At 47.0% G+C, this 27936-nt stretch overlaps 2 protein-coding genes and 1 long non-coding RNA gene across 6 annotated transcripts in view; 2 read left to right on the top strand and 1 right to left on the bottom strand.

Annotated features, from left to right (window-relative positions):
- Dmrtc2 (DMRT like family C2) overlaps nt 1–3803 on the bottom strand; it is an 8132-nt gene extending 4329 nt beyond the window's left edge. Inside the window, exons 1-3 of one of the 2 annotated variants that reach the window (XM_031385686.1) lie at nt 3322–3803; nt 773–1000; nt 548–702 (exon numbers count right to left, since the gene is read on the bottom strand). In XM_031385686.1, coding sequence (XP_031241546.1) covers nt 548–702; nt 773–996 — 379 coding nt within the window. In that variant the 5' untranslated portion in view covers nt 997–1000; nt 3322–3803. Of the gene's footprint in view, nt 1–547; nt 703–772; nt 1001–3114; nt 3280–3321 lie in introns of those variants that run through there. The other variant, XM_031385685.1, reaches the window with a different exon arrangement.
- Lypd4 (LY6/PLAUR domain containing 4) lies at nt 3476–8935 on the top strand. 2 transcript variants are annotated; one of them, XM_031385689.1, is made up of 5 exons: nt 3476–3764; nt 6197–6376; nt 6781–6924; nt 8082–8408; nt 8660–8935. In XM_031385689.1, exons 2-5 carry the CDS (start codon nt 6310–6312, stop codon nt 8860–8862), a joined length of 741 nt encoding a protein of 246 aa, XP_031241549.1. In that variant the 5' UTR covers nt 3476–3764; nt 6197–6309; the 3' UTR covers nt 8863–8935. The 2 variants fall into 2 exon arrangements, with proteins under 2 accessions (XP_031241549.1, XP_031241548.1); XM_031385688.1 differs by lacking the exon at nt 3476–3764 and adding an exon at nt 3912–4066 and having other exon boundaries at nt 6197–6312.
- A 4063-nt stretch (nt 8936–12998) lies between these two features.
- On the top strand, nt 12999–17741 carry LOC116100412. 2 transcript variants are annotated; one of them, XR_004122568.1, is made up of 4 exons: nt 12999–13157; nt 16501–16653; nt 16749–16908; nt 17065–17741. It is a non-coding gene; the product is annotated as an uncharacterized LOC116100412 (long non-coding RNA). The 2 variants fall into 2 exon arrangements; XR_004122567.1 differs by having other exon boundaries at nt 16749–17741.
- Nucleotides 17742–27936: the final 10195 nt, after the last annotated feature.

Below are 27936 nucleotides of genomic sequence, written 5' to 3'. Positions count from 1 at the left end.
GCTGTCCTGGAACTCACTCTGTAGACCAGGCTGGCCTTGAACTCAGAAATCCCCCCGCCTCTGCCTCCTAAGTGCTGGGATTAAAGGCGTGCGCCATCACTGCCCGGCCCTTGCCCACATTTTAAGATAAAATTTTGCTTATTCATGTGTATGAAGTGTTTTGCTTCCATATATGTATGTATGTGCACCACATGTGTGCAGTGCTTGGAGTGATGTGGTTGTGAGCTGCCTTGTGAGACAGCACCCTTGACTGCTGGCCCATCTCTCCAGCACCTTTGAGCATATTTTGTTTTGTTTTTCAAGACAGTGTTCCTCTGTATAGCCCTGGCTGTCCTGAAGCTCGATTTGTAGACCAGTTTGGCCTTAAACTCAGAGACCTGCCTGCCTCTGCCTCTTGAGCAGTAAGAGTAAAGGCACTGCCCAGCTCTTGAACACATTTATAGTTGGAGAATGTGAGGCCCAGAGAGAGGAAACACTAGGACAGAGATGCTTGTCCTTAGCTTCCTACATCCAAATCCTTGTCCCATTCCTAACCAGAGACACTCACAAGGGACTCCTGGCCGAATGGCTCCCTTCTTGACACGGAGGGGAGCTTTCAGAGGGGTTGCCCCTTTCATCAGTCCCTGAGCCAGGTGCCTTTTCAGCTGTGCCTCCTGCTGCCTGCGCAAGGCCACTTGGGCAGCCATGACCCTCCGACGTTCCCTGAGAGAGGGGTGTTGCAAAGTCAGCCTTTTGGAGGAGAGTTCTCCCACCCCCCGAACCGTATACTCACAGGATGAGGACACATTTGTGACACTCGCAAGCCTGAAAGAGGCAGAGGCGCTTGTGGCCCTTGAGATGGGCTGTGACCCCATGGTTGCGACAGCGGGCACAGGTTGGAGAGCGACTGACTGGTCTCCTGGGAATAAGCTCTGTATTCTGGGGCACTCTGGCCTCATCGGCTGGGGAAGAGTCAGCAGAACAGTGGTGGAGAGCAGGCGTTTCATTGGGGTCCATGGATCTAGGGGCAGGAGTGGTGGGTCGGGACAGTTACACGAGCTCTGTCCTACCTAGCCCTTCTGCTTTTGGGAAGCCACATCTGTGGCCATCTATCTTGGCCCTCTCAGGACCCAGCTTTCACCTTGGCTTCTCTTCACCCCACAACCTTTCTCATGGACCCTCTTTTCTTTCTTAAGTATTCATTCAATACACCAGTCCTTCACTTTTGCCATGCTTGGGCATGTATATGCTCACCCTCTCAGACCCCTCAAGCATGCTCACACTCTGGTCTACAAACGGAGCTTTCAGGCATCCTCTTCAACAACTGTCATCATATCCTTGCATTTATCCAGTCCTTACAAACATTTTTATGTGGTCCCTCAGTTCTAAGTCCCACACGAGCTATCCAATTCAATCCGTTCTTTCTCTGCCATCACTGTGACTTTGGTGTGTTCTTTAACAAGCATGTCTGGAGCCTAGTGGCAGACATCAGATGTGTCTCCTCCACTGTTTTCCAGTTTGATTTTTTTTTTCAGACAGGATCATCTTGCTGAACCTGAAGCTTATGGCTTTAGCTAGACTGGCTGGCCAATGAGCTTCAAAGATTCACCTGTCTCAGCTCCCTACCCCTAGTGGGATCACAGGTATATGTCACCGCACCCACCTTTTAATGTGAAGACTTGAGCTCAGGTGCTCACAAATGTGCTTAAGGTACTTTATCAACTGAGCCCCCTCCTCAGCCCCCTTGATTTTTTTTTTTAAATTAATTGCTTTTGGAGACAAGATCTCACTATTATGTGTGTATCCCTGGCTGGCCTGGAATGCTCTATGAAGACCTGGTTGGACTCAAACTAATAGACATCCATCTGCCTCTGCTTCCAGAGTGCTGGGGTTAAAGGTGTTTGTCACCAAAGCCTGGCTTTTGTTTTTGTACTCTATAGTAACAATATTATCCCCAAGAGATTTTCTATAGGGCTGGAGAGATGGCTCAGCGGTTAATAGCACTGGCTGCTCTTAAAAGGTTCTGAGTTCAATTCCCAGCAGCCATATGGTGGCTCACAGCCATCTGTAATGAGATCTGACGCCCTCTTCTGGTGTGTCAGAAGACAGCCACAGTGTATTCATATACATAAAATAAATATTAAATAAAAATTTTTCTATCCCATTTTCAGTAGAAGGGATTTGCTTTTTTAAAAAATGGGCATTGAACCTAAAGCCTTATAAACACATGCTAGCCAAATGCTACCTCCCCACTCTCCCCACTTTTTTTTTTGAGATAAGGTCTTGATAAGTGGCCCCCGATGGCCTTGAACTTGCTCTTCTCCTACCTCAGCCTCCTGGATAACTGAGATTACATTACTGGCATGTACCACCTGCTTGCTAGATACTTTATTTAGACTCCATTAGCTTAACAGATATTTGCTAAACCATGCATGCTAGCTCAGATCTGAAATCCTGGCAGTTAGGAGTTCTAGGCCAGTCTGGGCAATTGGCTATCTTAAAAAAAAAACCAACAACAACAACAACAAAGCCTGACTGAGTGTGGAGGCAGATGCTTATGATTACAGGTTTTTGTGGAGTAGAGGCAGGAGGATGAGTAGTTTAAGGTTGCTGCTAGGAGTTGACAATTGCCCTGGGCTACATGAGACCCTGCCATTTAAAAAAATAAAAATAAAAAATAAAAAAAATCAATCCCCCTTCCCAAATGGCTACTGAGTCCCTGCCGAGTGCCTAGTCCTGATGTGGGCCAAAGGTGTCCTCAGGACGCCGCTTTCTTGTTCCCAACTGCATGGGTGTCTTGAAGATCCATGTAGCCACTGCAGCTTGAGGCGCTTACGCCCCTGTACCCCGTGTTGATGGCATGCACTGCTCCTTCCCGAGCAACCATTCCTTGGGTGCCCCCCCTTTCCAGCACTCATCCATCACCCCCAAACGCCGGGCCTGTGGCCCCTCCCGCTCCAGGGCCCCAGGGAGGGGGCTGGGCACGAGGACCGCGCTCAGGAGGTGGGGGTGGGGGTGGGTTAGAGGCGAGCAGCGCGAGGGGGGCAACAAGGGGAGGCCATGGTGGGGACCCAGCTCAGGAGAGGGGGGGCAAGGAGGGGAGGTATGAGGTCCATGCTGCCAGCGGGTGGTTACCACAGCCTCGAGCCGAATCTCCGTCAGCCGGGAGAAGGCCCAGAGACAAGGGCGACAAAGTGGCGAAGAGGAACGGCCGGCTCGAACGGCTTTTCCCGCGCCTTCACACGCGGGCCAATCAGCACCAAGCTCAGCGCTCCCGGCTGCGCGGCGCAGCCAATAGGGTTGGCAGTCATCCCCCGGGGGCCCGCCCCTCTCTTGCCTTACCCGCTTCTCCGCGGCAACAATCACGCCAGCCAATCGCGCGTCGAGTTGAGTCTCACACAGGTCGCCTCCCTCCTTGACCTCACCAGACTGTTCTTCAGATCTGGAGGCCGGCAGCCAATGGGGCGTCGAATTACCTCAGCCAGAGCGAGGCTGGCCCGGTCCCACCCCGCCCCCACCGCAGGGAGCGCAGGCTTCCGTGGGCCTGGGGCGTTGGCTCAGACGCACTGCGCTTGCGCACAGCCTGGGCTTGACGCTCAGGCCTCCTTCGGGTCCCCCCCTCCATGTCTGGTGTTTTCGTGCAGGCTTTTTAGCCTGCCTTTTTTGCCACGCACATCTGGGTTACAGCACCCGGGTGTCTGTGGCATTCCTGGCTAAAGAAGGTGGCAGAGGTGACTTCCAGCGGGACTGCCGCTATGCAGAGGTTGTGTCCTGGAGCTGGAAAGGTGCTTTCTGCCCTGCCTGGGGTGTTGGGATTGCTTAAGGGCAGGTTGGACAGAGGCTGGGTTTTACCCCGGGAGAAGGGAGCGCAGAAGGGAACGCGTAAGAGGTTGGCCTCCCGCTACTTGTCTCAGTAATCTTATTATTAGTCACAATGACCCTGAGGGATGAATGGTCCTACGGGGTGTGTGTATGTGTGTGTTTGTGAGAACGAAGAAGAACTTGACACAGTGCACGAGATCTCCCAGCTAAGTGAACTCGGAGAATACAACTTTGGTGTAGCCTGGAGAGTGCTGAGCCTGGCAAGGTTGTAGCCCCCCCCCCCAGCCCCCCTCCCACCTGGTTTTAATTATTTCGCAATCCCTTGCGTCCCTATTCCTTCGAGCTTCCGGTATGCAGTCGTCCTAAGGTGGTTAGTGTGTTTCTTCTGATTTTGTGTGTGATCTCCAGAGATGTATATGTCTTTTTGTATACGTCTCCATCTTGTACACACGAGTGTTTTGTGGCGAGTATTTTGTGGATGTGGTAATGTCTTTGTTAATGGCAGCACTGTGCTTTTTTGTGGCTAATCCATGTGCACATGTACGTCTATACTTTTATTGTTATTGTTATTTCATGTGCTTTGGTGTGAGCTGTTGGATCCCTGGAACTGGAGTTACAGAAAGTTCTGAGCTTTGTGTAGGTGCTGGGAATTGAACCTGAGTCCTCTGGAAGAGCAGTCAGTGCTCTTTAAATCGCTGAGCCACCTCTCTACCTCTCTCTACCTCTCTCTCTCTGTCTCTCTCTGTCTCTCTCTGTCTCTCTCTGTCTCTCTCTGTTTCTCTCTGTCTCTCTCTGTCTCTGTCTCTGTCTCTCAACGTGGTCTCAGAACTTGCACTGTAGACCAGGCTGGCCTCAAACTAAGAGATCCACCTGCCTCTGACTTCTGAGTGCTGGGATTAAAGGCATGCGCTGCTACTGCCTGGCTGCATGTGTTCATCAATTAGTTCTGTGGTGTGTGGTGTGCCTCCCTGCAGGTCGTGAGCTCCCTTAGTTTTAGGAGGGGTGAGCTTCTTACCTATCACATCACACAACGGTGTCTCCTCATGTATTGGAGGGTGGAGATTCTCATTATATTTATCTTTTTAAAAAAAATTTTTTTTATTTATCATATGTAAGTGCACTATAGCTGTCTTCAGACACACCAGAAGAGGGTGTCAGATCTCATTATGGATGGTTGTGAGCCACCATGTGGTTGCTGGGATTTAAACTCAGGACCTTTGGAAGAGCAGTCAGTGCTCTTACCCACTGAGCCATATTGCCAGCCCTCATTATATTTATCTACTGGGTATCTATAAACCTAATTTGACTATTGTCAGACTTCTCCCTGCACTGATGGGAACTCCCAACTCCTCTTTTCCCAGGGGTCCCATCTATTCTTCCCTCAATCACTCCACAAACAACACTGTACAGAAGTGTCTTTATTACCTCAAGCCTGCCAACACTTACCCTTTCCCAGCTCACTGATTGCTGTCAGCCTGTGAGTTGTATAATGATACAGTTTGCAATCTAATTGCTCGAACACCTCTTCAAATGCCTAGCCTTGACTCTTGAGAATTCTGTTCACGGGCTTAGCCAACTTCACTCTCTCTTTCTTGGTGATGTAAAGAAGAGCCTTAGTTTTTGTTGGTTTAAAGTGTTACATATTTTCTTATGCTATTTGCTTTGAATGTGTTTATATGTTTTGTGTAGTTTCTGTTGTTTTGTTTATGTTTGACACGGGGTAGGCTGGGCTAGTCTTGAACTTGTTATGGAGTTCAAGGTGATCCTTAACTTCTGGTTCTCCAGTCTCCCCCTTGCAAATGTTGGGATTATAGGCATATACCACCATGGTGTATTATCATGAAGTTGATGGCATGAATACTGTGACTAGACCATATTTAGTTTCTTGCAGATTTTGTATGCATCTTTGTCCATGGGTGATATTCATTATGGTTGTTATTCTTCAGTTCTAAATACTTTTTAATTTCCTTAGTCAAAAAAAGGGGAACATGTGTGTCTCTACTCTCTCCCAGGCTTTTTGTATTTGAGACAGGGTCTCATGCAGTGAATTTGTTCATTTGGTCTGGCTGACCTTAAACGTAGGTTACCCTCCTGTGTGCTGGTGTGATCTACCATGATTGGTTCTCATTGAAGTGCTAATTCTCAATGTGCTGTTCTGATTTCATTGCACTTGACTGGAGAACAGCCTGTGTAATGGTGGATCTTAGGATCAGCACCATGGCCAGAGGGAGGACCTAGGCCTGAGAGTGAGAGGTGTCCTTTGAAAAGCAGATAATGCTGGGTATGAATTATTTTGGAGGGGAGACCACAGAGATGGGAAACCTGTTCCATTGAAGGTCTCAAGGGAGCCCATACCACAGCAGCTGACACAGTCAATTTTCTTCCTTAAAAACAGTGACCCACAGGGAAGTGGACGGAGGATTCAGGGACTGACAAGAGCCAAACTTGAGATTCCATCTGAAATTGGCTCCAGAGTGACGTGTCACATCCGGACCCTGACACAGAACCATGGTACTGCAGAACTGGAGATCTCTGCAGCTGCTGTGCCTCTTAGAAGCCATCTCTTTACTGCCTTGTATGTCCCGCAGGGCTGTATGCTATAAGGCCACACGTGGGAGGCTGTGTTATGTTCTGGTGGAAAGTGGGCTGAGTGTCTGGTCCCCTCAGGGGTCAGGCTTTCTGTGTGCTGATGTTAAGATGGTGACGTGGAAAGCTGTGATGGGTCATTGGTCCCAGCACTTGGGAAGCAGATGCAGGTGGTTCTCTGAGTTTTAGGCCAGCCTGGTCTACAGAGTGAGTTCCAGGACAGCCAGGGCTACACAGAGAAACCCTGTCTTGAAAAAAAACAAAACAAGAACAAAAATAAAAAAATTAAAAACAACCTCTCCTTCCCTCCCCCCCCAAAGCCCTAAAGAACCAACACACAAAAAGAGAAAGTGGTGTGGGAGACAGATGACTGGGAGAATATTGTATCTTTAGGTACTGAAGCTCTGCTGTGCTATGAGGCGACAGCTTCAGCCTTCAGAGCTGTGTCCTTGCGTAACTGGAAGTGGCTTCTGTTGAGGAGCATGGTGTGCAATCAGAGAGAAGGCTGCGAGGAGACCATAGTGTTCATCGAGACAGGTGACACACCTTCTTCTCCTCATTCTCCTTCTTAGATATAGTCCCAACACCTGGGACTAGGATTACACACACACACACTGAGATTATAAATGCACACTGGGATTATAAACATACACACTGGGATTACACACACACTGGGATTATAAACACTAGGATTGTAAACACATACACTGAGATTATACACACACTGGGATTACACACACAGGGATTATATACACACACACCGGGATTATACACACACACTGGGATTATATACACAATTAGGATTATACACACATAGTGGGATTATATATACACACTGGGATTATACACACACTGGGATTATACACACACACACTGGGATTGTATACACACTAGGATTATACACACACACTGGGATTATATTCACACACATTAGGATTATTCACAGACACACTGGGATTATACACACACACACTGGGTTTGTACACACACACTGGGATTATACACACACTAGGATTATACACACACACACTGGGATTGTATACATACACTAGGATTATACATACTGGGATTATATTCACACATATTAGGATTATACACAGACACGCTGGGATTATACACACACTTACTGGGTTTGTACACACAGATTATACACACACACTGGGATTATACACACACGGATTATATACACACACATGTGTACAAATTGATCATAAAAGCATAGTACTGATCATTTTAGATAGTAACATTAACACATGCACACAATAGAAATGTATGACCATGAAACATGTCATGTGTCTTGATGGCATGCCAAGTCAAAGGGGACACATCAGTTACTTCAGTGTGACTGCTTTGGGGGATGTTAAGGAGGGAGAGTGAGGACTAGGGATTACTGGCAAGAATGAGGTAGGTCTCAGATAATTGTAATATAGGATGGAAGTGGACAGGTTCCTGGGGGCAGGGACAACCTGGGGAAGAGGGAAGGATGAAGCAGACACAGGAGCAAGAGCAACAAGAAGGATTAGAAGACAGAGAAAGCCCAGCTTCTCGGCCCCATGCAGTTGCAGTCTGCAGACCCGACAAGATCAAGCTGGTCTTGGGGCCTGGGAAGTACAGGGAATATAGGGGGTAGGAAAGGGGGCAGCCTGAGTGGGGCTGGGCCAGCAACAGTAACCTCTCGCTCCTCTGCTCTTCAGGGTCCAGTAAGGGAGTCTTGAGTTTCAAAGGCTGCAGCTCCGCCTTTTCTTACCCTCCACAAATCTCCTACCTCGTGTCTCCACCTGGAATGTCCATTGCCTCCTACAGCCGAGTCTGCAGGTCCTATCTCTGTAACAATCTAACCAACCTGGAGCCTTTTGTGAGACTCAAGGCTAGCCAACCCATGTCCACACTACCTTCTGCCAAAAGCTGTCCAACCTGCGTGGGCAAGCACAGCGAGGAATGTCTTCCAAGCTTTGTCACCACTGAGAATTGCCCCTTCGCTGCTTCCACATGTTACAGTTCCACCTTACAATTTCAGGCAGGTGAGAGCAGACGAACTTTTATCAAATGACCATCTGTGGGCAATGTATAGTCTCCAGAGCCTTCGGTACACCCGAGAGACTGGTAGGATCTGAAGGTAAGATTTGAGTACAGGAGGCTAGACACATGAATTCCAAGTCAGACCAGGTATAGTTCCTGGAATCCACATCTCTGGTGGGAGAACAGGTGTCCTGGTTGGTGAAGGGCCTCTGATTCTTGTAGCTGTCCCTGACTCTTCTCTTCTTCCTTGTAGGGAAACTCAATACCACCTTCCTCATCATGGGCTGTGCTCGTGACTCACACAAGCTTTTAGCAGATTTTCAGCACATTGGGAGCATCAGAGTGACTGAGGTCATCAACGTCCTAGATAAGTCCAAGGCTGTTGGTGCAGGGCACCGCAGTCGAGGTACCTCTTGGAGTGCTCTCTTATGCCTTCTTAGACTCTTCAGAGATTGACCACCCAGCAGGACTGGGAAAAATATCAGACCCTCCTCTTGCATAATCAAATAAAATCTCAGGATTGTCCTTCTGCTTTGTCCTGTGGTCTGTGAGAGTGTAGAGGGTCCTGCATGTACAGGGAGCAGGACAGAGGAGCAAGAGAGTCCAAGAAAGCTGGGTTCCTAGATCACTGCTGTTTTCTGCTCAGAAGCCAGTACTGAGGGGACAAGAGTTGGGGAGGAGGAGAGCAGCTTAGGAGCTGGCAGCATGGAAGAAGGAAGGCATGTCATCCTCAAATCTCCAGCTTGTGGATCTCAGGTCTAGGGAGATGCTTTGATAGGAGAGAAGACTGGAAGGCAGGAAGACTGCTTGCTGAGCAGTCTTTGTCATGTAGACCCTGCCCCCTTCTTTGGGAAATCACAAGTTTGACCAGCTAGCTACCATCTTTCCTCTCTCTTCCTTTCCTTCTTCACCTCTCTGAGTCTTCTTCTTTCCTCTGGCTCTAGCTCTACCACACCCAACTTTCCTTCTTCTCCTTCCCTCTCTTTCTTTCCCCTTGAGCTGGGGGTTTAAGGCAGCTCTGGCTCAGGCAAGTCAAGTGGTCTCTCTCTGATTAACTTCCTAGGCCCCTTTCAGCTCCTGTAGTTAGATGGACATGTTTCTTTCCAGTGGAATCTCATAGCACTTTATGTATGTTTGTGTTATTTGATGCACAGAACAGAAAAAAATAAGGCAGAAACACACACACACACACACACACACACACACACACACACACACCCCACACACTTCCTTTCTGAGGAAGAGTGGTACGGTTTAGATAGGAAATGTCCCTGATGTCCCATTGAATACTTGACCCCTAGTTGGTGACATTATTTTGGCAAGGTTGTGGTGACTTCAGGAAGTAAGGTCTTCCTTAAAGGTGTGGATTAGTACTGGTCCTCAAGGGTGTTTTGTCCTTCCTTTCTGTTTCCTGGCTTCTATGAGCTGAGAGAGGTTCTGCCACTTCATAGCCCTGCCACGGTGATGATCTTGAGCATACGGGGCCAAGAGACCATGGATCATCCCCTCCAAAACCTTGAACAAAACCATCTCTCTCCTCCCTCAAATAACTTCTGCAGATGTTCTGGGGGCAAAGATGATGAGTGTGACCTACAAAGGAATACTAAGAGCTTGCTGTCCCTGAGGGTGGCTAAAGGAGCTCTCCAAATGTTATGGAAGAAAACTGGGACTCGGAAGGAAGAATGGAAGTCGACATGATGCACTGCTCAGTACTACAGGAGTTTAATCATGTCCTCGATGGTAAAATATAAAAAGGAGTGTACATAGAGGAAAATTCCCAAGACAGTTCTATTTGTGAATATTTCTCAAATAGAGAATCTCCGCAGCCCTGGGACACCATTAGTTTTATTTTCATGTCTGCATATACCCCTATAGTGGAGATACTGAATCATATGTAATTAAATCATAAGGGTTTTTGTGTGTGTGTATGTGTGTGTGAGTGGGTTCTTTTGTGTAGGATAATGTATGATGATGTAGCATGTACCAATAGGTTATTTCTTTTGTTGAGAGAGTGTGTGGCATGTTTGTGTGAATGTGTGTTGTATACTTGGATGTGTGTGGGTCTGTGTACCTATGTGCATGCAAACACCAAAGGATGATGAGGGATGTCCTCTAATTCTCTGCTTTAGTTCCTTGAGACAGGGTCTCTCTAAACCTAGGTGTGATGGTTTGTATATGCTTGGCTCAGGGAGTGACACTGTTAGGTGTGGCCTTGTTGGAGTAGGTGTGGTCTTGTTGGAGGAAGTGTGTCACTGTGGGCATGGGCTTTAAGACCCTAGTCCTAACTGCTATGACGTCAGTCTTCTAGCTGCCTTTGGAACAAGGCGTGGAACTCTCAGTTCCTCCAGTCCCATGTCAGTCTGGATGCTGCCGTGCTCCCACCTTGATGATAATGGACTGAAGCTCTGAAGATACAGCCTCAAGTAAATGTTCTTTATGAGTTGCCTTGCCTTGGCCATGATGTCTGTTCACAGCAGTAATCCCTAACTAAGACACTAGGTGTGGCTAGGCTGGCTGTTCCCAAGCTCTTGGGATCTTCCATCTCCATTCTCCAATGGTAGCATCAAAGATGCACAGGATCCTGCTTGGGTTTAATGTGGATGCTGGGTTTTTGAGCTTAGGTCCTCATGCTTGCTAGTTGGTGGTACCCACTGGGCCATCTCCTCTTGTTTGCTTTTTTTCTTTGTTTCTCTCTTGTTTTCATTGAGAAAAGGTCTTGCTATATAAATCTGGCTGGTCTAATACTTACTATGTATCTCAGACTAGCCTCAAACTCACAGAAGTTCTCTTGCCACAGCCTCCTGAGAACTGAGATTACAGGCATGTGCTGCCATGCTTTTTGTTTTCTATTAATAGCAAATAACAATTCACTGCACTTATTTACCTAATCATAAGTTTGGTTCAATTTCCTGAAGGGATCAGGTGGAATTCAGAGGGCAGGCTGCTGGGCAGAGGGGATGCTCCAAACTGGATGATAGGTGTGGTTTCATAGTTAAGCAGTGGGGATCATATTGGTGAAAAGTTCCCATAGCTGCGGGGCTGAGATAGCACTGAGTCTCGGGAGCAGGGACCCTGAGCACACTCAGACTCCATCTTTGTCCTGCTGCTAGTGTCTGGGTGCCAAATGTACTCTCCTTTGTCTCATATACAGCTGCTTCTAGAAGACATCAAGAAGCCACATTTGTTGTGTGGTTGATCCAGCCATCAATGTCTGCATCAGGTCTGAGTAACTTCTGTAAAAAAGTAAAAGAGGCTTTTGGGTCCTGTGTCGTCCTTTCTCAGAGCAGAATGCAGCACCTACCAGGCTCAGGCTGCTCTTTACTATGTCCTGGTAGTGTTCAGGGGCCCTGTTCCCAGCCCCCTCCATCCCAGATTATACCACCACCCCTCAACAGATTTTCTCTTGCTGTTTTTGTTTGTTTGTTTGTTTTTGAGACAGGGTTTCCTCTGTGTAGCCCTGGCTGGCCTGGAACTCACTCTGTAGACCAGGCTGGCCTGCCTCTCCTTCACTCATCTTGTATATAGGAACAACTGCTCTGGAACCAGTGTCAGGGACCAAGGGTTAGCAAGATGGAGACATCACTGAACAGGTAGTATCTTGAGCTTGGAAGATTCTGGTCTCTGACAGGCCAGACCTCCCTTCTTCCCTCTTTCCACTTTCCCCATTTCCCTTCACAGTAAGCAGCTTCCGGAGCACCAGCTGAGCAGCACCAGCTTTCACATCAGGATGACACCCTGGCTGTGCCCAGCTCATACCCTCTTTACTCAGGGACTCTTGTTGGGAATTGGTTCTAATTCTCTGTCTGATTTTGGTTCCCAAAAGCTGCACTTCCAGACCTGAGGATCCCTGCCTGCAGCTGGCTTGGACTGATAATAAAGAGTTGCCATACAGCCAATGGCTGGGCAGGGAGACAGGGCAGGACTTTTAGATTTTGCAGGCAAGGGACTGAGGGATAAGGAGAGAGATTGAGGCTCACTATGACGGGGAAGCAGAAAGATGAAACTTACAGGCTTGCCAGCATGTAAGAATCTGGGAAAGTGGATTGGGTCTGGGGTGACAGAGATGAAATATAGATTTTAAAAGATACTATCTCCAAAAAAAAAAAAAGATGTTATGTCAGGAATACCAGAGGGGAGTGTTTGTTAGTCTTGGGAAGGTTTAAAAGTGCCTAATCATTAAGCTAGTCAAGGCATATCAAAATTAGCTGGCGTGTGTGTGTGTGTGTGTGTGTGTGTGTGTGTGTGTGTGTGTGTGTGTGTGTGTTTCATTCTCGAATCCAGAGAGGTCTTAGGTGGGTGCAGTGTGTGCGCACGACCCGTCGGAAGCCAAAGCGGTTTAATGAATCCACCTCTACAGACCCCTGGCTGATCCTCCACAATTCCGTACCTGCTAGATTGTGGCAGTCCTCTCAGTCCTCTCAGATGGATGGGGAACCTCAGGACAGGAAGAGGGTGGTGTACTGCCCATTAAAGAGCAGCCTAATTCTAGAAGCACTGGGATAAACATCTCCTGACATTTTTGGGAGGAGGGTCTGTTGTAAAGGAAGTGACACTGCCCTGATTCAAGTCTTTGTGAAGGGGAGGAGAAAGGCTTAGCAGGGAGACAGGACTGTCTGGGAGCGCATGTCCTAGAGGCAGAGGCAGGACTTCCAGGAGGCTGTGAACAGGACTAACTTATCCAGCCTCAGGAACAGAGACAGACTGTCTTCTAGAGAGGGACCATCCGACAATTTTCAGGCTCAAGTGAGCAGGTGAGATTGAAAAGGTGTGACCATGGCTTGCATCTGGTAGGTCTGGGCTGACCTGGCACTTGGGGGTTCCATGTGCTGTTTATGAGACACCCCCTTGAAGCTCCAGGGAGATACTGTGTTTCTGGAGGGCTAGTAGGCTGCTATAGTGGACAGTGTGGGACAGGCGTGGAGTCAAGTGGCACTCACTAGGAGTGGACAAAGGGGACACTGGCCTGAGATCATGATGGATGCTGGCCCTGGGAAAAGGTGAAGGTCATTCATACAGTAAGGAAAGTCCCAGCCTTCAAGGCGGACAGGAGGTGGGTGTGCTAAAGTAGGACTCTATATCCAAGAGAGACATGGAGACCTCTTTTCTCTATCAGTTTTCATGATGGGAAGAGATCCCAGGAGAGGGGAGGGAAGTAGATGCCTTCAGAATACTCTTCGTTGCTGGACCACAGGGGACACTTCTCAGCAAGCATGGGGCCAGAGGAACAATGACCTAAAACAGTGAAGGGCTGAGGACCCATTTAGGAAAAGATCAACCATTCAGTTTTGACCACATGGAATGATCCTGAACCTGAACGGAAATAAGGGGCCAGACACATGGAGGAAGATCCTGGGCAGAACTTCCTGCATCTCAGTTCTCCTTGAATCTGGTGGTCCTGCTTTGGCCAGACCCTCTGCTCAGACAGGATGTGTCAGCATCCTGCTGCCTGGCTTCCTGTCTTGGAAAAAGACATAAATAGCAATCCCGGGCTTGCTGCCAGGACTGGTACTTGGCATCTGCATCTCACACTGCAGGGTGATGCTGCCGCTCTGGGAGCTGCTGGCCCCATCAGCTAGGCCAGGTGCCTCTATTTTCTTTAGTGATGTCAGCCAGGCCCTGGTACTGAAAACTCTCATTGCATAGGCAGATAGAAGTTAACACTGGGGGACTGGAGCACAGGACACAGGCCAGCGGGGGCGCCGGGGGGGGGGGTGCTCATTGTGCCTAAATTATCTCCGAGGAAGCAGTCCCAGTCAGTAGTTCCTGAGGGAGGCTCTGGTGGGATAACTGGGGTGTGTATTCTTGGGAAGTCAGGCTTGGGGGAGAAGGGACCAGGACTAGATAATGGGTTTTCTTTCCTCCTGATTGGCCACCCAGGGTGGGATCATGTCTGGGAGCAGCCAGTCTGTGAGGAACAAGAAATAGACCATGGTGGCTACCAGAGTCAAGCAGACTAGGACCCCAGGCACAAGGAGCCCAACAAGAGGACTGGAGAGGTTTCTCCTGCTGCAAGAAGAGAAAGGGCCAGGTCAGCTCTAGGGAAACCACAAGGGGCCCTCACGGGAGGAGCCCAGACAGGGTTGGGGAAGGAGCACGGAGGTCCCCATGAGTTGTTATGTTGGCGTCCTCTGCTCTCTGCTGCTGTCGGCAGTGGCATCTTTTCCTGCTTTAAAATCTTAAAATTAGGGCTGGAGAGATGGCTCAGCAGTTAAGAGCACTGACTGCTCTTTCAAATGTGCGGAGTTCAATTCCCAGCATTCACGTAGTGGCTCATTACCATCTGTAAAGGGATCTGAACAAGGCTCTAGACCTTCAGAAGAGATAGGGAACAGATGTGGCCAAAACCTCCTGGGACTATGAAGGCAGGTTCTATTCTCTGGAGAAGGTCTAGGCTATTCATTCATTAATTAATTCATTTATTCACTCATTCATTCATTTGCTGGTCCTTCTTTCTTTTTATCACAAGACCCTTGAGCATCAGCTGCACATTGGATCCTGTGCTGGATGCTGGGTTTAGTAGGCAAGTAAAAGAAGTCATTTTCTTTATCTGCAGGGGAATGGCTCCCTCAGGAAACAGTCTATTTTAAAAAAGAATGTGGGTTGGCTGCCCGGAGGAGAAGTCTGGGACATTTTCTTGAGGCAATTGATTTAGTTATAGAATAAAAACTGGGGGCTGGAGAGATGGCTCAGCAGTTAAGAGCACTGACTGCTCTTCCAGAGGTCCTGAGTTCAATTCCCAGCAACCACATGGTGGCTCACAACCATCTGTACAGCTACAGTGTACAGGTATACATAAATAAATAAATCTTAAAAAAAAAAAAAACCTGATCATCCATTCTGTCTCACCACCCAGACTAGACTCCCATTTGCTCATGTCTAAGATTATAGTACCTGATCTGGCTGGGTGTGGTGGCACCAGCTCACTAACACTCTGGATGTATAATGAGTTCCAGGCTAGCCTGGGCTACATGAATAGAAACTCCCTACCCCGAGTAAAACAACCTCCTGAAATTCCATGTTAAGTAATTATAATGGTTTAAATATGCTCAGCCCAGGAAGTGGCTCTATTAGAAGGTTGGAGTAGGTGTGTCACTGTGGGTGTGGGCTTTAAGACCTTCACCCTAGCTGCCTGGAAGCAGTATTCTGTTAGCAGTCTTTAGATGAAGATGCAGAACTCTCAGCTCCTCCTGCACCATGCCTGCCTGGATGCTGCCATGGTCCTGCCTTGATGATACAGGCTCTGAACCTGTTATCCGGCCCCAATTAAATGTTGTCTTGGTCATGGGGTTTGTTCACAGCAGTAAAACCCTAACTAAGACAGTTTTTAATGGCTAGTCTCTGCTATACAAATGCCTAATACCAAAAAAAGCCTCTTAAGTCAGAAAATGAGCTGACATTTTAATTGTCTGGTCTGTCACTCATGTCTTGTGTGCCTCCAATTGAATCACTGTGTTTCCTTGCATCTCAGTTTCCCCAAGCAAGTGATAGCTGGCCTGCCATGCTGTCTGTAAATTAACCTTGAAACATTCCGAACTAATTTGACCTTGGGATATAAGAGCTACCTTAGATCAACATTTGGTACTATGTCAGCAGGACAAGTCCCCAAGGTCAAGGAGCTACCGGGAGTTCCTTTTCCTCAGCCCCTCCCCTTGGGGACACTGATCTTCCTGTGAAGCCTCAGGAGCCCATGGAGCATTAACCAATGCCCCGGGGACCTGTTTATCTGCTCATCACAAAAGTCTCAAGAGCAGCTGCCCAGACGTGGCTCTAGTAGTGGTACACTGGCAGTGACAAGATTTGGGGGTCACAAGCTTCAGGCAGCCACCGAATCAGCTCTTAAAGGAAGCTGAGTTCCAACCATGGCCAGCAGATCCCTAGGGTCACTCAAGAGTCAGAAACCTGTGATGGAGATCAGAAGCTAGGGCTTCTGGAATGAGCTTTTCTAGGAAGATCCCAAGGGACCCCCTCAGTCAGTCCCTGACTCAGTCCTACAGGGTTGTGTGAAGGACATGCGTATTAGGAGGGAGCCTTCGGGGCTGGAGTCCGGGGAACTCTTCTGATCTAATGCAGTTTGTCTCTATGTGTGTCTTGCAGTTAACACCAAGACTTGGCGTGCGGACATAATGCATGGGGCAACAGCCACTGTCCATGCTTGGCCATCTTCTGTGTGTGAAGCGGGTTAGTCCCACACAGCACCTGGAGATCATGGAGCATCACTGTCTTCATTTCTATGAACTTCTGCTTAAGGTTAGTAGGGTGTAGCAACCTGCGTCCTTCTTGGATAATGTTCCGGAGTAGCAGAGATCCCACCAGGTATATTGTCTCTTTCCCACTGCATGCAGGCCCTGGCCGTGTGATGGCTGATCATTGTCTTTCTCACTTGTACCAGAGAAAGCCTTGAAGAATCTATGACACATTATGGAAAAGTACAAGAGTGACCGATCCTCCAACAGCGGTCAATAGCGGCTTGAGCAGAGGCGAGGAGATCCTGGAAATTTAAAAGTGAGGTCTTGACATTCCTGGGAGGAGGGAGCATCAACTGAGGACTGCCTCTACCACACTAGCCTGTGGGCAGGTTCTTGGGCCCTTCCCTCGACTGCTAATTGATAAGGGAGGGTCTAGCCCATTGTGGGTTGTGCTATCTGTGCTCGCTTGTAGGGGTGACCCCTCACCTGCGAGCAGGATCTCACGTCCTATCGGGCCTGTGAAGGGGCTGAGAGGAGCCTCATGGTCTTGCCTCTGTGGAGAAGGGCTTCAGCTCCAGCACTGCCCTCAGGCCCCTGCTCTGGCGTAACGTAAGCACGGCTGCTCTACATTCTTAGAGCTGAGACTCTTTCCAGGCAGGAGCAACCCTAGGGTCACATGGGCTGTGGGCAGGGTCCGGTACATTCACTTCCTTTCCCCTCCCTTCTCTGTTCTGCCTTCTGTCCCTGTTCACTTACTCCTTTGTGAATTTCTAGTTACCTGACAACACCTGCGAAGTAAGGCTGATGGGAAACCCTATCCCCTTGAAAGGACAACAGAGGCACCCTAGTGTGGCCTTGAACCAGTCAGCAACACAGAGGGTTTCTGGATCTAGAGGCATGCTTCCTCCTGGGAGACAGAAATTCACCTGGTCACCCATGATAAGTTTTTTCTCCATCTGCAAAGTGAGCCAATTCAAGCCAAATTAGAGAATATAAAGGCAGGTTTATTGGGAAGCTGGTCTCGAGCAGGTTCACTGGTCTCAAGAAAGGAGGCCAGAAAAGTCACCATGGGGAGGGAGACAGAGTGGAGGGAGAAGAGAAAGAGCACTAAGGGAGAGAACACACACATACATACACACACATGCACACTCACACACACACACACATTCACACACATTCACACACTCACACACACTCATTCACACACACACACTCACACACACACACTCACACACACATTCACTCACACACTCACACTCACACACACACACACACTCACACACACTCACACACACTCATACACACACTCCTGGGCTAGAACGTTCAGGGAAGAGAGTGAAGTATGCCAGGTAGGATCTGAGGGATGCTGGGAGAACCTGGAGGCCAGATTCCCTTTGGTATTTTCAGTATGCACCTCAGCTGTTTGGGGTCTGAATCCCAACAACCTAGGTTTCTCAGTATAACCAAATGCCCTGGGATGCTGGAATTTCCTCCCAGTAAGAATTTGACAGAAATGGCTCTGGGGGTCATATGGGATCAGCTGACTGGCTAGTGCTTTGAGGGTGTGTCTTCTCTTGTCTTCTAGCCTCTCATCCAGGAACAGACACTTAAGCACTCGTCTCAGAAGGAGCTCTCTGTCTGGTGTAGGAGGAGGTGACCCACAGGAGAAGGGAGGAGTCTGGTGGAGAGAAGTTGAGTGGTCATGCCTCCTCTGTTTAGAGAAGGTTCAGGAACATTTTCCCCCCTCTGTATGTTGTATGTATGAGCTGTGGCTCAGGTCTGCTCATGTCCCCTCTGGTTTTCTGGAGCAACTTGGTCCTCTTCCTTGGTAACTCTTTCTGCGAGCAACACTTGATGGAGGCAGGGAGCACATGGTCCACTAACCGAACAAGGAATGGTGCAGAGGGAGAGGCAGGGTAGAGCAGGCACTTAGAGACACCATCACAGCCTGGTGGGCCGGGAGCGAAAAGTGGGCTGTGGCTTCCTCTTCACTCTTCAGCCAAATGCATTGTCTCTTGCCATCAGTCTTTGCCTCTGTCTGTCTGTCTGTCTGCCTGCCTGCCTGCCTGCCTGTCTGCCTGCTTGCCTGTCTGCCTGTCTGTCTCTCTGTCTCTGTCTCTGTCTGTCTCTCTGTCTCTGTCTCTCTGTCTCTGTCTGTCTCTCTGTTTCTGTCTGTCTCTGTCTCTCTGTCTCTCTGTCTCTCTCTCCCCCTTTCTGGTGTGTGTGTGGGTGTGTTTCATCCACTGGAGGGAATAAGGAGACTTGTGTCCAGAAGGAGCCATTCATTGTAGCAGGAGCACTGCCCAGCTTCCAGTTCTGAGCGTTTTCCCAAACTTAACATCAGTGAGATCTGACAGAAGGGCTTGTCACCTGAGTCCTGATGTGGAAGTATTCTAAGGCTGCCTGTTTTTGGATTTTTGGATACGGAGAGTATATAGAGAAAGGACAGCATTGTCCTTGAGTGTGGTCCAGAGTGGGGAGAGCAGTGTGCCCAGAGGATGAGCGGCCAGAGGACTTGTACCTTTCAAAGGACAGTCTGGGGACATGTTTCTTGAGACTTAAGGGAGAAGACCCCAACCTGGAGCCTGCACCTGCAGATAGCCCATCAGAGTCTTCATTCTTGGATCACCACGGGTGATCTGAAGATTATCTGAGCAGTGTGGGTGTTTTACAGTAATGCATCTCCTCTAAAGACTTCAAAGCGGCTCTAAAATAAGCATCATATGAAATATAGTTAGACCCACTTAAACATACTCATCCATAATACTAATTACATTAGAAGGTTGCACCTCTATCATTACTATTTCTAGAATTTACTGTCACCATAGCAAGCTTCTTGCATCCAGTAAACCATAAGACTGATGATCCCTGAAAACCTGGAATCTGCTTTCTATCTTTGAACTTGTAGAGTCTGGATATTTTACTGTGTGTAATAAATATATAATAAATAATAAATTATGTAATGAATTCCATTTTGTTTCTGACTTATCTTACCAAGCAGTGTGCTTCCAGGTTTATTAGCTTTAAAACATCTCTTTGCTTCTTTCTTTGTTTTTTCTCTAACCCCTCCCCCATACACACGTGGGTACCACACCATGTGTGTGGAGGTCAGAGGACAGCTCTGGGGAGTCAGTTCTCTCCTCCCACATTGGTGAGCAAGCTCCCTTGCATTTTCTGCTGCTGTGCTTTGTACTTGGGGTTAGCTGGCCCTGTGTATTTTTAGATGATTTTTCTTGTCTCTTATCTTGCCATAGGGGAGCTGAAATCCCAGATATGTGACACAGCATGTGGTTGTGGGTCAGCATGTGGGGAATGGGAATGGGACATAGGCCATTTGGAAGAGCAGCCAATGTTCACAGCCAATGCTCACAGCTGAGCCATCTCTTCAACCTGGATTGCATAGTTCTTTGTATACTATGGACATGAGACTTCTTTCATATATTTAAATTTTTCTTGCAACCCACTGTCATGGTTGGGTCATGAAAATATCCATTGTTACAAAATATTAATTTTTTTTCTAGACACGGTTTCTTGGACTATCCTAAAATTCACTCTGTAGACCAGGCTGGCCTCGAACTCACAGAGATTGTCTGCCTCTGCCTCCCAAGTGCTAGGATTAAAGGTGGGCATCCCACCACCTGGCAATAATTTTAAATCTTTATAAAATACAAAACATTTATTTTCCTTTTGTTGTTCATGTGTTTGGGTCATTTATTAAGAATGTCTGGCAAATATTTGGGTAGAATATTTTCCTCTATGTTTTATTCTAAGAGGATTTAAAGAAAACCAAGTGTAGAAACAAAGAGGCAGACGTGTCTGCATGTTCGTAGTTAGCCTCCGGTCACCTAGAGCTGGAGCCTGTGACTTGTGATATCTTACAGAAACAACTGGAGCCTAGTGCCCAACAACAAACACAGGGTGCCTCATTTCCAAAAGCCAGTCCAGAGAGACAGCTGGGAAGTGTGCGACTTTCCACCGCGAGGCACCTGCCTGCTCACAGATGCAGCCGGGACTCACACGGATGATGAGAATTGTCTCCCCGGGGCTGTGCTCTGCATGTCTTCTTCAGTCCTTCCTGTCTCTGCTCTGATCTCGCAAGGATGCCTTTGGCTTGTCATCACTGATCCTTGCATGATGTGGGGGGTCTTAATGCTCCTACTCAGCTCATTACTCTGTAGGAGAGTGGTTTCTAGAAACTGTGTTTTCTGGAAAACCTGGTCTTCCCCCATGAATTTATCTTCAAACACTTGTTAAAGGTCATATGACCAGAATTTTACTCACTTCTTGACTCTTGGTTGTATTCCTTTAGTCTGTATGTGAATCTTGTTTGTTTGTTTTGTGACAGGGTTTCTCTGTGTAGCCCTGGCTGTCTTGGAACTCACTCTGTAGACTAGGCTGTCCCCAAACTCAGAAATCTGCCTGCCTCTACCTTTCAAGTGCTGGAATTAAAGGTGTGCACTGCCACAGCCTGGATTATTTTTTGAAGAATGAAAAGCATTTATTTTACTTTATGTATATAAATGTCCCACATACATGTAGCACGTGTGTGCCTGTTGGACCTATGTGAACTGGGGTTATGGAAAATTGTGAGCCACCATGAGGGTGCCAGGAGTCTCACTCAGGTCCTCTATGTGAGCAGCAAACACTCTTAAGCACTCAGCCATCCCTCCAGACTGTATGTGAATCCTTTTTTTTTTTAAAGATTTATTTATTTATTGTTATATGTTTAAGTACACTGTAGCTGTCTTCAGACGCACCAGAAGAGGGCATCAGATCTCATTACGGATGGTTGTAAGCCACCATGTGGTTGCTGGGATTTGAACTCAGGACCTTCGGAAGAGGAGCCAGTGCTCTTAACCGTTGAGCCATCTCTCCAGCCCGTGTTACAACAATTTTTATTACTGCAGCACTGTAGTAAGTACATTAAGTGTTCAAGTGAGGAAATGTTGGTCACAAGTTTCGATTTTGTAACTCAAGAATGTTTTAGATGATAAATATATATTACATGTATAATTTATATGTATACACACATATATGTATATATTTATACACACACACATATATATATATTAAATGTGTTGTTCAGTGTTTTTTTTGAGACAGGATTTCTCTGTATAGCCCCGACTGTCCTGGAACTCACTCTGTAGATCAGGTTGGCCTCGAACTCAGAAATCCTCCTGCCTCTGCCTCCCAAGTGCTGGGATTAAAGGTGTGTGGTTGTTTTTTAGGAGTTTGGGTTGTCACTCTGTGTAACCTTGGCAGACATGGAATTCACCATGCTGGTGAATGATGAACAGGCTGGCCTCTTTTCAAACTTGTAGCAATCCTCCCGCCTCTGCCTTTTGAGTACTGGGAATGTAAGCATGTACGATCACATAGTTCTAAAAAAAATTATTATTGGGTTTTTGAGACAGAGTTTCTCTGTGTAGACCAGGCTGCCTTGGAACTCAGAGAGATCTGCTTGCCTCTGCCTCCTGAGTATTGGGATTAAAGGTGTGTGCCACCACACTCTGCTTAAAATTGTTAGTATTGTACTTGTTATTATTTGTGTGTGTGTGTGTGTGTGTGTATGTATGTGTGTGTGTTGCATACAGGGAGGTCAGAAGAAAACTCTTGGTGGTAGATTCTCTCTTTTCACCCTGTGGGATGCAAGGATGGAAATCGGGTCATGTGACCAGCACCTCAAACATCTGTCCCCATCGAGTGTCATCTCCCAGATTTGTAAGGAGCGATGCTCACCTGTCTAAGGAAAGCGGCAGTACAGCTTAAGAGACAGCAAGGAAGACTTAAATAAATGGGGACAACATTTGTCTTTTGAGACAGAGTGGTGTGTAGTAGACCAGGCTGGTCTTAAACTGACTTTGTAATTGAGACTGTGTTTGAACTCCCATCTTCTTGCATCTACCTCCTGAGTGCTGGGGTTTCAGGCATGTGCCTCCATACCCAGTTCAAGTGGTGCTGTGGGTCAAAGCCAGGGCTTTATACATGTGGCCTCCAGTGTCTTCATAAAAAGCCACAATGCTCACTCACATCAAAGAGAATGAAAGATGGCTTTTATTCTGGAGTAAAAAATTATGGGTAATCATGGCCCAAGAACACAGAACTATGTTATCCCAGGTTCAGTGTCTCAATGTAGAACTAGTTTCACAGTATCAGAATGAAGTCATACATCAAGGTGATTTTAAACTATATGGGTGTGGACACGCCCCAGAGGACCCCAGCCTGGCGTCACGTGTATAGAACTCCTGAGGTGATCCCAGACACCCAGAGGCCCTGGGTGCCACCAGGATGAGCAAGTGAGTGATGGAGAGAAAGAGAAACAGAGAGATGTGTGTGCAATGAAGAGAGGTGGAGCTAGAGACTCGAGGGCAGCCAGGATCAGCCTGATGGGAATGGATGGGGACAAGGAATGGCTAACATCCCAATGTCTCCAAACCACCAAGTCTTTGGGGACACAGCTTCATTCAGTTCCTGCCTCGGCCTCCCTCTAAAGACTGTGAGTGGGATGTGGAAGCCACATAAACCCTCTCTTCCCCAAGTTGCTTTTGATTACACCACAGCCATGGACATGAGGACAAGACCATTTGTCTATTCGTTCATGTGTGCTGCTGTGTGCTCACACATGTGGAAGTCAGCAGGCGACTTTGAAAATTATTTTATTATTTTATGTGTATGAGCGTATGTGCACCATGAGTGTGCCTAGCATTGGTGGAGGTCAGAAGAGGCGTAAGTTGTTATATAGGTGCCGGGAGTCAAACCTATGTCCTCTGGAAGAGCAGCCAGTGCTCTTAGTCTCTGGCCAACTCTCCAGCAACCAGCTCCTCTTAAAAAAAAAAATTAAAAGAAGTTACATTTGTACTGACTTTTTTCTTTTTTTTTCTTTTTTTGTCAACTTGGTGCAAACCTTAGACATACTCTAGGAAGAGGGACTCACAATTGAGAAAATGCCTCCGTAAAGTTAGCAAGTAGGCAGGTGTGTGGGGTAGTATCTTGATTAATGATCAATGCAATAGAGCCCAGTCCACCGTAGGTAGAGCCACTTCTGGGCTGGTGGTGCTGGGTTGTCTAAAAAAGCAGCTGAGCAAGACATGGAAACCAGCCGCAAAGCTGCACCCCTCGATGAACTCTGCTTCAGCTCCTGCCTCGACTTCCCTCCATAGATTGTGACTGGGATATGGAAGCCAAATAAACCCTTTCCTCCCCAGACTGCTTTTGGTCAGGCTCTTTACCACAGCAAGAGAAAGGAAACGAAGACCATTATCTATTGACACATGTGAAGCGGAGACTTCCGGGTCCTTTGAAAAGTCTGTTGTGTTAGATGGTGTTTTGTTGGGATAAACACGTGAAGGAATGTTTCACTAAAGTGGACACAGGTGAAAGACTAAGGCAGACTCATGAAGGAGAAAGGATGTTCTGCTAAAGTAAACTCATGAAAGGACACGTGATGAAGGATTCTTTGCTAAAGACATGTATTGGCCCACCTTTTACGTTGAACTCCATTTGCCCAGACTCCATAGAGAAAAACACACCAAAAACCTTCTGGTGATATGTTATGATATGATATATATGATATGCCTTGTCTCTTCCTCGGACTCGGACTGACTGGCAGAGTGATGTCTGCTGAGACAGACACACATGCTGAGACAAGACCCGTGGAGGGACCAGGAAGTCCCTCCTGGTCTCTCCTACTGCCTGGTGCCAATTCTGCTGAGGCCTGGCTGATCCTGTTAGGTCGCGCCATCACTACTGGGACACTATTGAACTGGACGGTTGGTATATATGTGTTGTGTTTACGAATGGATCAGGTTGCCGCTGTCGATCTGTGCACTGAACTACTGATTTCCCGACAATACAGATGGGATTTGCTACAAAAAACAACTTCTAAACAGGTCCACTTCCCCCATATCCTTTCTTTCCCACTACCTCTGGTGGGTGGTGGGCTAGAAGGGAGGTTAAAATGTTAAAGAGCAGTCATTAAAAATAGGCTTTAAAAATTAAAGTTGCAAACACGTGTGCAAATGTGAAAGTCAGAGGGCAACTTATGGAAGATGGCTCTCTTCTTCCACCAAGCAGGGATGGGGGATTAAACTCAGGCCAGCATGCTTGGTTATGCTTGGCAATTAGGCCCACCCACTGAGCCTCACTACCCCTATATCTCTAATTTCTCCTCTTTGCTTTAAAAAATTTGACACCACCATTTTACCAATAAAACAATTACATCTTAAGTAAAAATACAGGAAATTGCCTCTGAAACGCAGAAAAAGTACGGGATGCCACAGAGCTGTTATTACCAAATACACTGTAAGAGAGAAACTGCTTTCACGCTGTAGTAAAACACGTCAGGGCTTTATGTATTGCAAGAGGTCCCTGTATGTCTTTGATCAGATTTAAAATTTCAATTATCTTGAAATTTGTATATATTACATACAAGCACACGCATCCTGAAAACTGGCTCAGCACTTCATCACTAACTCCTTCTGAGTGAAGGGTTTGTTAGGAGGGCTCTTATGGGTCAGTGAGGAGATAAAATGAGCAGGAGGATAAGCAGCTGACTCTTATTCAGAAGAAAACCCTGCATGGGGGTCTCTGGTATCAGAATCGGAGCTGGCCATCTACAGGCTGGTGTGAAAAGGCAGAAACGGGTTGCAAACTCTTCTTTGGCCATTGGCAGGTCGTTGCTAGGGATAACCAAGGAGTGGTGAGATAAAGAATGGGGGTGGGGTGGGGGGGGGAAGGCGTGGCTGTTCCTCAGGAGGATCTGAGCACCTGTCTAACTCCAACTCACAGCCCTCTAACTCCCAGTCCTAGGGCTCTGCTGCCCTCTTTGGGCTCGCAAGGGTATAGCTGTATGCATGTTGTACACAAAAATACCATATACACAAAATAATAAAATGTAAGAACCTCACTCAGGTTTTTGAAAAATACTTCCCCCCCCCTGAGATGGGGTTTCTCTGTGTAACAGCCCTGTCTGTCCTGGAACTCTCTTTGGAGGTCCAGTGACCTCCAACTCACAGAGATCCACCTGCCTCTGTCTCCCCAGTGCTGGGACTAAAGGCCCACCACTGCCCAGCTGAAAAACACTTCTTAAAAGACTTTAGTGCAGGCACCCATGCAAGGTAGAAGAGATAAGATCGCCAGATATCCTAGAGCTGAAGTGGTAGTTGTGAACCTTCTGATGTGGATGCCAGGTCTTCTGCAAGAACAGTGCGCATGCTCTCAACTGTTGAGCCATCTCTCACCAGTTCTGAAAAGCACCTCTTGTGTTTGTGTATCTTGGCATAGACAGTGCAGGGAGGACAGAAACCTAGGGAAGTGTCTAAGTTACCGTAGCTTCAGGATTTATTGTTTAACCAAGATGGCCGTGGTTCAACATTTTCCACATTTCTATTAGATAGTTGGAAGATGAGACATAATTTGTATTTTGTTTTTGTAACAGTTTTTTTAATGTGTGTGTGGGAGCTGGACAAAGGCAGTGTCTTCATCAGGAGAATCTTTGGTATAAGGAATTTCAGAGGGAGAGGATACTGTGAGGGAGAGCCCCCAAGCTCACTCCTATTTGTCTAGCTGCCTACCACTTTTCCTTTAAGAGTTGGGATCCTAAGATCATCTAGGAGAGAGACATCAGGTCACTCACACCCCTGACTTACCTGCCTGAAATAGGAGAACAGAAGCACTTATGGTCTCCCCCTTTGCTGAGTTTCAGGTATAGAGGGTGACCAAAGGGACCCAATTAGATGCAGTTTACACTGTCACAGGACCATCTGAGTAGGATGGTGGATGGGATGGTGGTATTTGGTATGGTCTTACTCTAGTTTGTAGATGGTTATCAGAATCCTAGGGGTTATGCAAATGGTATTTTATCTGCAGATAGGAAAAGCATTTGTTTCTTTAATCTGATTGCCTCTAAGGAGGGAGTCTAGGGCGTCAGAAGTCTGTATATTTTAATGAAGATTATTGATTCAAGGTTTACTTAATGAAGAGGCCTTTAACTTTTGGGTTGCCTGGGCCCTTTAAAATCTGGCTTAGTTTTCGTTTTGGATTATTACCAATTATTTTAACCGTGGGTTATACCTTCTTGTTGAGCCCATTTAAGACCCTGAAGGTGTTCTAAATTCACTTTTCTTTTTAGGATCCCCACTCCTTTAGCCTTTCTCTTGGTAGTTGGTGCCATCTGCTGGGGATGGCTAAAGCTCTTGCTGGCAGTGCTTTCCCTCCTCTGCAGAATGTGCACTGGTTAGCATCCATCTGCAGGGCTGCCATGGCCTCTTTAATCAAGAAAACAAGTGACTTCCTAGAGCTACAGGACCTTTTGAGAAATGTGTTGTAGTTCCCTGGAACCTAATTGACCTTGGACAGCAAGGGTCAAAGTATTGTCCCTTTAAGGTACTCTGTCCTGATATGGTTAATGAACATATAGATAAAGCTTAAACAAAACAAAAACAGTTGAAAATAAATCTCGATTGGACATATATTTTGTTCCTTTCAATCACTCTCTGTCAAGTACAGATCAATAACTCAAGAGAGATCTGCTGATTTAGACATTTGAGTAAACTTTGACCTTAGACAATTAAAAACAGAGTTTGAAAAAAAAATTCAGGGGTTAAGGAGAGGTGGCTCAGCGGTTAAGAGCACTGACTGCTTTACCGAAGGTCCTGAGTTCAAATCCCAGCAACCACATGGTGGCTCACAACCATCCATAATGAGATCTGATGCCCTCTTCTGGTGTGTCTGAAGACAGCTACAGTGTACTTGCATATAATAAATAAGTAAATCTTTAAAAAAAAAAAAAAAGAAAAAAAAAAAAGAAAAAAAAATCGGTGTGAGGGTGTTTTGCCAGCATGTGTGTCTGTGAACCTCTTATGTACATGGTGCCTGTAGAGGTCAAAAGAAGCCATTGGATCCTCTGGAATTTACAGAGTGGTTGTGAGCCATCATATGGATGCTGGGAATTGAACCTAGGTCCCTTAGAAGAGTAGCCAGTGCTCTTAACCACTGATCATCTCTCTCAAAGATTTATTTGTGTGTGTGAGAGAATGTGTGAGCGTGCTCTCATGTATTGTGGATATATGCTATATATATAGGCATCATGGAGACCAGAAGAGGCCATTGGAGTTACAGGAAGTAATAAGCTTCCTGGTAAATCTGTTGGGAACCAAAAATAGTATGTTTCAAAGAAACAAAGAAAGCAGATAAAGGACACAAGTACTTTATATAAGACTTTAAATATATGTCTTCCTCAAATGGTTGTTTAAGTAAGGTTGGAGGTCAAGGTGAACGGATAGTTGTGCCAGAAGGACCTAATGCTGTCTTTGCCTATATTCTTTTTTTTTTTTTTTTTTTTTTT

Source organism: Mastomys coucha, unplaced genomic scaffold, assembly GCF_008632895.1.
Source record: "Mastomys coucha isolate ucsf_1 unplaced genomic scaffold, UCSF_Mcou_1 pScaffold21, whole genome shotgun sequence".
Lineage (NCBI taxonomy): Eukaryota > Metazoa > Chordata > Mammalia > Rodentia > Muridae > Mastomys > Mastomys coucha.
Note: the sequence above shows the minus strand (reverse complement) of the source record. Positions and strands in the feature narration are given on the sequence as shown.